Genomic DNA, 12,259 nt, shown 5'->3' with positions numbered 1-12,259 from the left:
GAATGAATGAATGAATGAATGAATGAATGAATGAATGAATGAATGAAAGTTCATAAGCACTCATGGAACGCCAGTTGTGCAACTGGCACCCTGCTTCTGCAGCACAAAGGTCACAAGTCACGTGTATGGAAGAGGGATGCTGCTTGCACGGTGCTTGCACAGCCGGCTTCCTGGTCAGTGCCTGTGTGAATGCTTGGCACACTTGCCAGGAAGTCGTACTCAGTGATGAGAAAGTAGGCCAGCGTGCCAGCATCCGGGAAGCCAAGGCCAGAGAATACGGCAGATTCCTAGCTCCAAAAGCAATTGCACAAGGCCAGGCCAGGCCAATTCTACTGCTACTCTAGGCTGGGTTTTGACAATCTGTAGGTTTGTAACTCACAGTAAATGCATCTACTTTAAATCAAGGGAACGCCTTTACTGAGCATTTGCCCCTTTTTGTCTCTTAACCCTGAATGCTTTTCTGGTGTTCCCACCTGTCTTTTTCTCTCTGAGTGCACAGTCCTGTCTGTGGCATCACCTGAGGCCACAGGATCCTTTGGAGTCCCAGCTCTGAGCTGCCATGAACTTGACCTCACAGTGGGGAAAAGGGGCATGCCAGGGGTCAGAAAGGCAGGATGCTGGGCCATGGAGTTATGATTCCAGTCAGTGCCACAGCTGACTTCCTGTCTCTTCCCAGCATCAGCCCAAAACATCCATCTAGAGAAAATGTGGGGCGTGTACCAGAGCTCACCGCTGCAACTTGCACTGTGCTGAGCCAGGTGCCTATGAGCCACTACCATGGCGTTGCGCCTTGAGATTGTTTTGAAGGATAGCACAGCAATCAGCAGCAAGTAGTAGTGGGGATTTGTAACACAACCGCTTGCGCGAAGAAAAGGAAGTGGGGAGTACTATGGACTTTGCACCCTCCTCACGTGCCATCATCTCATGCTTTGGAAGTGACTCTCCTCCCAGAAAGCGTGGCCCCCACTGGCCTATCTTCTCTATCCCAGCCTCAGGCGTGGCTCTCAGCCAAGAAATGTGCTGGAGGCCACAGCTACTTATCTGACTTCAGCAGTTGGCAGTCTTCCCACACACCCCTTGGAAGCTGCGTGCACAGATCAGGACCTATCGGCTGCAGAAGCGCCAGCCCAGCCTTAAAGCAGCAGAAAGCAGCAGTCTTTTGGCCCAACAGCAGCCCGGCATTCTTCGCGAGATTATGACTGGGTGTTAACTCTACAAGGCCATCCTCCTTTCCTGATCTTCCAGGCCCTGCTGATTCCTGGTGCTGGGTCACAAGTTATGTAGGGCTGAGGTTCAGGATTGACCGGTATCAATGCAGCAGCTGGGGACCTCGCCCCCTTGTGTACTGCAGTTTTGCACAATGCTGGAATAAAAGCTCTCTACTATCCCCCTCCCCCCTTATTTATTCCATTTTTATACCACCCAACAGCCGCACACCTTATGCATCTGCAGAAGAGGGCCTTTGATGCCACCAAGAAGACAAGGAAGGAGAAATATGGATAAGAACAGATAAAAAAAAGAGACATAGCTGAAGGCAACAAAGAGGGTTTCTTTCACCTCCCCCCTTTTTTAGATTTTTTTGGAGTAAGAATAAACAGTTTGTTCAAAGCAGAGAGAAAAAAATATAGTGTGAAGGAAAAGAAAAAAGGGAGCAAGTCCATAGAAAAATACATTAAGATTTTACAAGAAAAGATCGAGATAAAATGCTCAGGTAGATCACTTATGTTAGTCACAAAGTTGCATCTGACCCATTGCGACCCCATGGACAACATTCCTCCTGGCCTTCCTGTCATCCACTGTTCCCCGGAGTCCACGTAAGCTCATGCCGACTGCTTCAGTGACTCCATCTAGCCACCTCATTCTCGGCCATCCCCTTCTTCTGCCATCTATTGTTCCCCCCCATTAGGGTCTTCTCCAGGGAGTCCTTCCTGCTCATTAGGTGGCCAAAGTATTTGAGTTTCATCTTCAGTATCTGGCCTTCTAAAGAGCAGTCTGGGTTGATCTCCTCTAGGACTGATCGGTTTGATCACCTTGCGGTCCAAGGGACTCGCAGGAGTCTCCTCCAGCACCACAATTCAAAGGCCTCAGTCCTTCGGCGCTCAGTCTTCCATATGGTCCAGCCTTCAAAGCCATACATTGCAACTGGGAAAACCATAGCCTCAACTGTACACACTTTTGTTGGCGGGGTGCGGTCTCTGCTTTTTAGTGTGATGTCAAGGTTTGCCATAGCTTTCCTCCCAAGGAGCGTCTTTTAATTTCTTGGCCGCAATCCCCATCTGCGGTGATCTTGAAGCCCAGGAAGATAAAATCTGTCACTACCTCCATTTCTTCTCCATCTATTTGTCAGGAGGTGATAGGATCGGATGCCATGTTTTCTTGATGTTGAGTTTCAAGCCAACTTTTGCACACTTTGATTTCACCCGCATCAAGAGGCTCTTTAGCTCCTCTTCACTTTCTGCCATGAGAGTGGCATCATCTGTATATCTGAGGTTGTTGATATTTCTCCCGGCAATCTTAATTCCAACTTGTGATTCATCTAGCCTGGCCTTTTGCATGATGTGCTCTGCATACAAGTTAAATAGGCAAGGTGACAATATACAGCCTTGCCATACTCCTTTCCCAATTTTGAACCAATCAGTAGTTCCATGTCCAGTTCTCATTGCTGATTCTTGGCCCGCATACAGGTTTCTCAAGAGAACTTCCTGAGGCACCAAGGGCAGTTGAAAGAGGACTGAGGGAAAGGGTGGGAATTCCTCCCTTTTATAATGAATGTTGGGGTGGGAAGCGGAGCCTGCCAAATGGCTCTCAGCTAGTTGATCTTCCGGGTTAATGGGTTCCAGAACTCCTATGTGTTCTGCCCAGAGACCATGAAGAAGAAACAAGATAGTACCACTTCCAAATGCATTCCTGGGGAACCTGTGGCCCTCCACGTGAGGTCGGAGTCCAAATTCTATCAGCCACAGCCAGCATGGCCAATGGTAAGGAATGACAGGAGCTGCAACCCAACAATACTGAAGGAGGCATTTCTCACCCTTATTCATGATAGAAAGCGGGTGCAAGAGATTAATTTTGCATTATCCCTAGTGTAAAACTATACAAAAGGTAGATCCGTGGTTTATTTTCTATACCTAATGACAAGAAATGTATCAATATATCATATTTTCTTTTGGTTCATATATCTAGTCTTTTCCCTCAGTGTCAATGTTCACCATGTAATGTGACAGGGATATTTTTCTCCAAGGAAAGCAAGCCATAGCCTTTATCCAAAAGATAATTTATTAAAAAGTATAGTTTAACATACTTCCTGATGTTTTTGCATCCTACAAAGGTAAACGACAAGGCAGTTTTAGGAAACGTTATCTAGTTGTGTATTTGTTCTATACATCTCAAGAAATACAAAAATACCTATTTTTGCACAGTAAGTCATAGTTACCATTTCCCTTCTAAAAATGCCAATGACCTTTGTTTCTTTATCCAAGTCTGCAGAGAATGGGTGATAATTCATAAACATCTGTGATGAGCAAGTATATAACCTGTGCAAGTTAACCTTTCTTTCCTTAAGTATTTACAACCGTCTTCTGCAGGGAACAAACAATACTGCACAACTATAGCTGAGTCACAAGTTACCACGTCCTCACTGAATCACCAGGACTTCCATGAACAGAAGTGCATACAGACACGTGTCTGACACTAACCTGATGATTAAACAAATCATCTTGTCAGTCACAAAGATTGCCTATGTAATCTGCTGTTGCAGAGACTACACAAGGATAGGAATCACATACTGAAAGAATAAGTCCTCCATCTGTTCTTGGGAGAACACTGGCTGTTCCATCACATTAATTTAGGTCTACTACCCAAACACCACAGTTCTTTTGAGGGGAGTCATAGGCAAGCCCAGTCCATTTTTCCTGTAGCCTTTTCAAATGCTTAAGGTTCAAGACTGGGCAAACTTTAGCTCCAAACTATTAAAATATCTGTGTGCGTATGAAGTAAAACTAGATTTTGGAAGCCAGTTAACCCCCAAACACTCTTCTTTCTTCTTATTCTGATGTCCTGTCCTACAGCACACAAATTCAGGATCATCCATGACTTCAGCACTGGGTACCTTTTCTCTGGTTCAGTTGACCATGATGAAATTCGATTTACAGTGAGCTTTAAAGAAGAAGAAAAAAAGACAGGTTGACCCACTAACCAATTGTGTGTCTAAATTGTTTTTACTTCAATGGGTCCAAGTAATCCATTTGCACTTGCAAATATAGCCCAACCACTGGAAAGACAAAGACATACGTATCCATTCATATTCAAATCTCAGCTTACAAGGACCCTTCTCCAGTCTTAATAAATCTTCACCACCCCCTACATAGACCGGGTGAGGTTGCCCTTGCCTACACATACTTATACTGCAAAGAATGTGTCTTTAAGATGTTTCAGTTCCTGATTATCAGTGCTAACCTATTATTTGCATTACGGCTGGCTGTCAGGCAGAGGTTTAAACTGACATCCCCCTCCCCACACACACACTTGACTGAGGAGTGACCTAGTGCATGCTCAGGCCTTGAAGAGCTGGAATCCTTCAACATGTCCCTCTGTCTTTCAGCACTGATGAAAGGCATTGTTCAAAGGGCCTTTGATGAAGGCCACTTCTTAGGCCGGGCTGATGTTGCGACTTGACTGAAAACTGGAAATGGAGATAGCACAGGAAAGACTTTACCTATGAACTCTGTGACAGGGTCATGCTCGCCTTCAGTCTTAATAGTGCCTGCAATGCTCTCGTTCTCCAGGATGGGAAGAAAAAGCTGCACAAAGTCAGAGGTATATGGAGGAGCAATCACGTCAAGCACCTGAGGAGATGTCACATAAAAAAGACTGTGGGTTTCCAAGCTATAAGGATACCAGTTGGTACATTTTTTCCTGATCTCTGAGATCAGAGCATCTTACACACTTGTGCAACACTGAATATTGGTTGTTTACAGAAAGGAGGATGTTTCAGGCAATGTGGAGAAAAGTGCAGTTTAGGATAGGAAGTCCATGAAGTAACACAGAAAGTTGACACCTGCAAGCACAGACACAATGATAAAACTGGGAATGTCCAGAGTGGTGCAAAACATGCAATCTTTCAGAGATCCCCTATATATTTTGAGTTTTATCCTTTCAAAGCAATGAGAATTCTTAGAGAATTTACATGCCCAGAAAGAAGGTGAGTTATATGGAAAATGTGTTATAAACAAATGCAACATTCATACAGAAACACCTTCATCTGTATCACCCCACATTCCTACAATATGTAAGCCAGCACACATGTTGTAATAGTAGACAAAGAAAATGGAAACAGCATGATAATTATACAACATAGGATCAGAAAGAGGAAGAAGTACGACTTAGAAGAGTCTTATAATGACCAAATATTATCTGTCTCCCATGAAGTCAATAAAAGGGCACCAGACATTAGAAACATAGACAATCTTGACTATCTCTCTCAAGCAAACACACTGTTAACTTACTCATCTCTGCCATCTTAAACACTTCAAACAAACATATTTTCAAAGTGGATACAGCATTGCTTCTCCAATTTTTGGCAACCAAAAACCTAGCAGAATCAATAGATTCCAAAGTATTTATGAATTGGATCTAATTATCTAGAAATAAATAAAAATTTATTCAATGAGTTACAACATTTAGAAGTAGGGTAAGAGAGAATGCACAATGACTGCAGTAGGCCTGTGTTTGTATAAAAAATATATTCCTGTGATAATCTGACATTTAAAATGCACTAGGATCCTTGAAAAAATATTTTACACCATTTGGAATATTTTCCTTTCAGTACTGTGCAACATCTGTGCACCTTGACGTTCTTTAATGATTAGCTCTGCCAGGTAGTGATATGCAGCTAGATTACCATAATGTGACATGTTTGGGGTTGCTTCTGAAGAACATTCAGAAGGTCCAGCCAAGGTCTTAAACAGCTGCCAAGATGAACTGGAGCTTGCTGGTCTGAGCATATTTTTCCTGAGCTAGAAAAGATTCACTGGCTTCTGGTTTGCCTCCAGGTGCAATTCTATGTCCTGGTTTTAACCCTGATTTTTTTAAGGTAAGCCTTGGAAGTCCTCCTTCAACAGCCTTCCTTACCTGGGTGGTGACTACAGAAAAGGTGTTCTGTGTGGTGGCACCCTTGTTGCAGACTTCCCTCCCCAGAAATAGGCATTTGATACCAATTGTGTTAATATTTAGGTGTGTCCACTACACAATTAAGATACCTGCTCTAAGGAGCCAGTGCAAATCAACTTGCACAAACCCAGCTTCTTCAGCTGCAGTGGCCCAGGGAGTCACTGACCTCAGTCACGAAGTATCTGATCAGAGAAATGTCTGTGTCCAGTTTCTCAAGGCACTTGCGAATATAGCCAACCACTGGAAGGACATAGCCACGACTCAGCAAGTGCACCATCCTGTCCAGAAGGGTTTTTTTAAGCTCGAGCTGAAGGAACAGACAACACAGTAAGAGATTTGATGGTTAAAGAGTGCCATCACTCAGCCATGCAACTTCCTAGGACTATGTCACTGGGATTAGTAGTTTTGCAACCAAGCCCTTCTAATAGAAGGGTTATGTTAAGATGGAAAGAACTGCCTGGCCGAAGAACTTCCTGATTGTGAGAGCAAGACAACAATGGGACCAATTGCCTAGAGAGGTCGTGGGCTCTTCCACACTGGAGGCATTCAAGAAGCAGCCACAGTCACCTGAGAGGGAGGGGTTGACATGGGCGCCCTGCACTGAGCTGGAGGGTGGCCCTGATGGCTTCCTTGGCTCCTTCCAACTTTATCATTCTAGGATTCTGTGAATCAGAGCAAGGCGAGGGCAGTTCAGCCCCACCCCTGCCTCCCGGTTCTGATTCACACAGGGGTCCCTGAATGAGGCTCCGCAGGTTCAAAGAGCAGCTCCATTTGCCTGGGGCTGAGCAGCATCTTTGCAGCTCCCTCCTTGCTCTGGACCTAAAGAAAAAAAGCAAAGCCTTGCCAACTGCCTGCAGCAGCACCTCGCTTTCATTTTTATTTTATTTCTCTAGCAAAGTGGATTACGGAGTCACTTCTCTGGGAGTCTGCCTTCCCCATTCCTTCCTGAGAAGCGAAGAGAAGCCCATGACAGAGACCACTTCCCTTTACTCTAACTTCCTGACTCTTAGGCAGAACCCCACCTAAGAACAGGAAGGCTCTGTTTAGTTACCAGCACTGAGTCTACTGCCAATCCAGGCATTGCATTTTGAAAGCCAGAAAAATCATGCCCATGTAGCTCTATAGAAACAACTACAGTGCTGGGCTATACATTAGATATTACTCAGGAGCACAATGCTATGTGAGTTTAGACAGAAAAAGTCCTGTCATTCCCAACACTCCCCAGCCAGCCTAGGAGTGCTAGGAAATGTAGGACTTTTTTGTCTAAATATACCTAGAATTCAGCCCTAAGTGTAATTTCTGACACCAGTGAAGGTAGCAGGTCTTGCGTGGGAGCAAAAACGGAGCAGTTCATCAGCAGAGCTTGATGCGTAATTGAGAAGCCATCGCTGAATTCCATCTGGAGGAGACAGCTCCCAGTCCCTGTCCGCCCATCCCATGTGCAGGAGGATGTCTCAGAACAAAGGACCAAAACCCATACATGTATTCTCCATCTCCAGAAGCATCCTCAAAGAATACAGGCATTGTGCAGGCGCAGCACCCGTATGCGTGATGCACAGAGACCACAATGAGGAAGAGTCAATAGCATGGATCATTAACCTTTTAAAAGGTTTTAAAAAGCGTGTCTGGACTCCTAGCTCTCAGGTACTTTGCAGCAGTGGGAACTCTACAGTGCTGCATTTTTTAGACAGACTGTGGTGCACTGCTTCTAAGCACATGCAGAGTTCTTCCCTCAATTGCAAGACAGCTAGGCAATTTCACCAGTCAGGAGCTTTCAGACAGAGATGCTGAATTTCAAGTCTACTTGTATGGTCTCAAGTATTGATTCCAATCCTCACTAAACACCCTAGCTGGCACTGTTAAACAGTGGATGTTCTTGCTTGATTTTCTGCAGTCTGAATCAGCAGCTGGCAGCCCCTGGCCAAATCTCTCTCCTCTCTGCCCCACCCACTGAGTAGTTTCATCTGGTCCTAAACTGTGAGGCCCAGGAGCAAAAGATGATCCATCGATGTCGACCGCATTTGGAAACATGTTACTTGAGAAGGGTCAGCATGCAAGGATGTCTCAGACCATCTTTCTGTGCAAAACTAGAATTCTAATAAGAAAGCTCTAGGCATTTTCTACAATAATTCTGCACTCTGTTCTGCATTCTCCTGCTGAATTCTGAGAAACTGAAGACTCCCCATAATGGAGCGTTCTAAATCTCAAGGGTATGGCAATGCTAACCAGAGTGGCGTCACTCAAGGATTTCCAGCCCTCCCCCTGCTGGAACTGTAGCTGTACAAAAGTCAAGGCATTTCAGCAGCTTCTCAAAATGGCAGCTCCCTGGATTCAACAGGAAAATGTACTGCAGTCCAGCCACCTCACTTTTGCAACACACAAGTAAAAAGCAGAGAAAGACCCAGCCCAATGCAAAACCTTGCATTTTCATCACCTGCTCCATGACGTCAAGCTGGGAGTGCTCCGTCTCAAAGAGTTTGACAAGAAGCTGCAAGACCAGAGGATGGAGCAGCTGATGGCACGTGCTGATCTGCAAACACAAGGCGACAAATGCAAAATCTCTTGCACATCTCTTAACCTGCGCGCGCACACAAAGCCCACTGAGGTGACATATGCTTTTGACACACACATCCATAAGAAAAAGAAAATGTATTCCTGCCAGTGATCTCAGTTTTAAGCATTACTGACTAAACGGGCAGAAGAAAGTCCTGAAACACAAAAGCTGGGTCTAACAGAAGGAACCAGAAGAACTAACACCATTCAGTCTGTAGGGAGGGCATGCCAGTTTCAAATGCTCCCCTAAATAAAAAATAACTCTTTGCAAATAAAAAACCACCCCAGCCCTTTTACACACTGAGATGGTTCACTTTTCAGAGAGACATTTTTTAAATATAGGAAGTATTGAAAAATTACTTCCACAGTTTGATATGCTATGGTGCAGTCCATCCTACCCCATATCTTGCTGCACAAATCAACAAAGTCCAGCTCATGGCAATGCTGTTTCCAGGTAGTGCTTGATGGAAACAGTTTCTATGTGTTATGTTTCTCAGCTGTTCAGTAGATATTGCTTCTGTAATGTTAAGCACTAGCGGCATGAAAATCAGGGAGCAGAGGACGGCAACAAACTGCTTGTTTAACAATTGTCTGAAACCTAACACACGGTTTTCATCAAAGTCCTTTGCACTGCCATAAATCTTAGGCAGTGTCCTGCATATTTCACAATTTTGCACAAGCACCAAACAAGGGCAGAATGTGGTATTAGGTCCAGTTTATCTGACTCTATCAAGAATGCTCATGCAGCACCTAACAAATTTTATTTACAGGACTTATAAAACACTATATCTAAAAGAAATTCCCAGGTGAACGGCAGTAAAAAAAAAGAATCCAAGTACAAAAATAAAAGCCTTTTAAAATCAGGTTATATCAATAAAACATTGGCTGGTCGTTCCACCAATGTTAAACCATTCACCCCATGTTCAACTAAAGCTTGTTTGAATACAAATATTTTTAGTGGTCACCCAAAACCGAGCATCTCCCCCCATTTAGGTGGCACAGAAAGAACCATGCCAGCTCACCTCTGAGGTTCAGAGAACACCTGAGTGGGGTGTGGAAAGGGAGAGCATTTTGGTGGCTAGTGAGGAAAGGAGCCTGGAGAGGGCAGGATTTAAGTCATCCTGACACTTCTCCAGCCTGCCTTCCTCTCTGTTTAAAATGCTTTTGCTACACAGGCAAAAATAAAATAAAAATAAAAAATTCCTGTGCAGGGCAGGAGGGAGGCAAAGATTGCCTGCACCTCTTCTCCTGCCATGAGCTGCTCGTAGGGTCTTATGAACTTCACAGTAAGATTGTGCCCTAAAGGCCCTACTTGGAATGGACTCCAAATGCATCTCAGGTCCCTGAAGAACCTCAACTTTCACTGCAGGGGTAGCTGGAGGGAGAGGTCTTGTGGTCAGGGAGATGGAGGAGCACTGATGTCCTGTGTAATTCTTTGCCCTTCTCCGTGACCAGAAGAACCAGAATAAAGTACAGAAATCATGTTTTCAGTCTCTTTCCCTCCTATCTTTCCTTTTAATATCAAGTTACACCTTGATCTTATCGTAGCACCAATACAGAGAGGCCTGGTCTCACCTCATCCAATAATGCCAAGTGCACTGGAGTATGATCAGTCTGAAGCTGGAAATATCGTGGCTCTGACACTGTCCAGTCGACCCATTTCAGTACCCCCATGGCTACTACTGGAAACCTAAAGATACAGGGATGCAAAGTATGCAAAATTCAGGCATCCAACCAAAACAACCTGCAGCTTAATGCTTTACTCTGCTGTCAGCTGGAAGATTGAAGATCTGAATGTATACCAGGCTAATTCTATTTCTCTTTTATCAGAGAGGCAGCTGAAGTGCCTCTCTCTAATGTAGTTTCTTGAGATCTTGAACTGAAAGCTATTTTGGAAAAACCCTAAGCTTCAGGACAACATGAACCCATACAGAACAAATAAAAAAGCAAAGCTCGTCAGACAGTAAAGTTGATACACATGCCTTAAGAAACAGTGAAAAAAGCCCATAAAAGGAAGTACATGGAACCAGGGTATTTCCCACCTGTCAGCATGGAATGGCAAAAGCGAAGTACAAGAGGTAGGATGGCAGCTTGAGATTGGTAGTCAAATGGCCAAGGGGTGTCTCAGTACTCTGAGTTCAGACCTCTAGGGCCTGCTGAGCTTCATCCCCGAGAAATAAAGGAACTGGCAGAAGAACCTCTTATCACTGAGAAATCATGGAAGATGGGTGAAGTGCCGGATGACTTGGAGGAAGGTTAATGTCCCTACTGTCAAAAAAGTTAAAGGAAAACTCTAGGAACTCCATCCCAGTCAGTCTTGCATCAGTCCCTGGGAAAATTCTGGAGCCTATCATTAAACAGCCCATTTTCAAACATGCTGAAAATAATACAGTGGTTACTAGAAGTCAGCATGGATTAAGAAGAAACCCTGCCAAACTAATCTGATTTTATTTTTTGATTGGGTAACCTCCCTGGTGAACTGTGGGGTTGATGTGGCCATAACATATCATGACTTTAGAAAAGAGTTTGACAAAGTGCTCCATGATATCCTGATTAGCAAACTAGCAAAAGATGGGCTAGGTGGAACAACAATCAGGTGGATCCACTGTGGCTGCAGAATCAGACACAAAGAGCACCTTCTTTAATTGGGAAAATGAAATGAGCGGGGTACCCCAGGGTTCAGTCCTGGGCCCAGTGCTCTTCAAGATTTTTATTAATGATTCAGATGAGGAAGTCATGGGAACACTTATCAAATTTGCAGAAGACACATAATTGAGTGGGATAGCTAATGCCCTGGAAAACAAACAAGATTCAAAGTGGAATGCTGGGCTGAAAACAACAGAATGACATTAGAGGGACAAAAATAAAAGTTCTGTGCCTAGGAAAAATGAAAACAAGTGCATAATTACAAGATGGAGGAAGTTTGGCTCAACAATATTAGAAGCAAAAAGGATCTCAGAATTGTGGTTATGAATGCTGCAGCTGCAAAAATGGCAAAGGTTATTTTGGGACGCTTTCACAGAAGTATCAGTTTCTAATTACATGACGTTTACTCAGCACTGATGGGGCCTCATCATGAGCTGTGCCCAGTTCTGGGAACCACAGTTTAGGGAAGGTGTAAACATACCAGAAAAGATTCAGAGGAGGGCAACAAAAATTGTCAAGAGGCTGGAAACAAAGCCCTCTGAGGAAAGAGCGAAAGAACTGGGGATATTTATACTGCTTAAAAGGCTGTCACAAAGAGGAAGGCCAGGATCTCTTGTCAATCATTCCAGAGTGCAGGACATGGAATAATGGACTAAAGTTACAGGAGGCCAGATTCTGGCCGTACATCAGGAAGAACGCCTGGACTGTTACGAGCAGTACTGCAAGGGAACCCATGACGTAGGGAGGTGGTGGGCTCTCCCACACTGGAGATATTCAAGGGGCAGTGGGACAGAGATGCTTTAGTGGAAATCCTGCACTGAGCAGGGAGGTGGACTGGATGGCCTTCTGCCCCCATCCCATCCCATTCTGATTCTATAATTTTGACTCAGCT

At 44.4% G+C, this 12,259-nt stretch overlaps 2 protein-coding genes across 3 annotated transcripts in view; one reads left to right on the top strand and one right to left on the bottom strand.

The window, feature by feature from the left end:
• The window catches only part of NELFCD (negative elongation factor complex member C/D), a 13,726-nt gene extending 12,889 nt beyond the window's left edge, over window positions 1-837 (top strand). The window contains exon 11 of the mRNA XM_044455154.1: window positions 828-837. The gene's annotated coding sequence lies outside the window, so the exon portion shown is untranslated. The remainder of the gene's footprint in view (window positions 1-827) is intronic.
• The window catches only part of LOC123036138 (negative elongation factor D-like), a 23,753-nt gene extending 12,458 nt beyond the window's left edge, over window positions 1-11,295 (bottom strand). Inside the window, exons 1-5 of one of the 2 annotated variants that reach the window (XR_006417099.1) lie at window positions 10,297-11,295; window positions 8,603-8,698; window positions 6,335-6,475; window positions 4,715-4,844; window positions 3,762-4,155 (exon numbers count right to left, since the gene is read on the bottom strand). Coding sequence is in view for 1 of the 2 variants with exons in the window: in XM_044455155.1 (XP_044311090.1) it covers window positions 4,121-4,155; window positions 4,715-4,844; window positions 6,335-6,475; window positions 8,603-8,698; window positions 10,297-10,395 (501 nt within the window). In the remaining variant the exon portion in view is untranslated. Of the gene's footprint in view, window positions 1-3,257; window positions 4,156-4,714; window positions 4,845-6,334; window positions 6,476-8,602; window positions 8,699-10,296 lie in introns of those variants that run through there. The other variant, XM_044455155.1, reaches the window with a different exon arrangement.
• Window positions 11,296-12,259: the final 964 nt, after the last annotated feature.

This window comes from Varanus komodoensis, unplaced genomic scaffold, assembly GCF_004798865.1.
Source record: "Varanus komodoensis strain SLA01 unplaced genomic scaffold, ASM479886v1 scaffold8, whole genome shotgun sequence".
In the NCBI taxonomy this organism is placed as follows: Eukaryota; Metazoa; Chordata; class Lepidosauria; order Squamata; family Varanidae; genus Varanus; species Varanus komodoensis.
The sequence above is the reverse complement of the archived record's forward strand: the minus strand, read 5'-3'. Positions and strand labels throughout refer to the sequence as shown.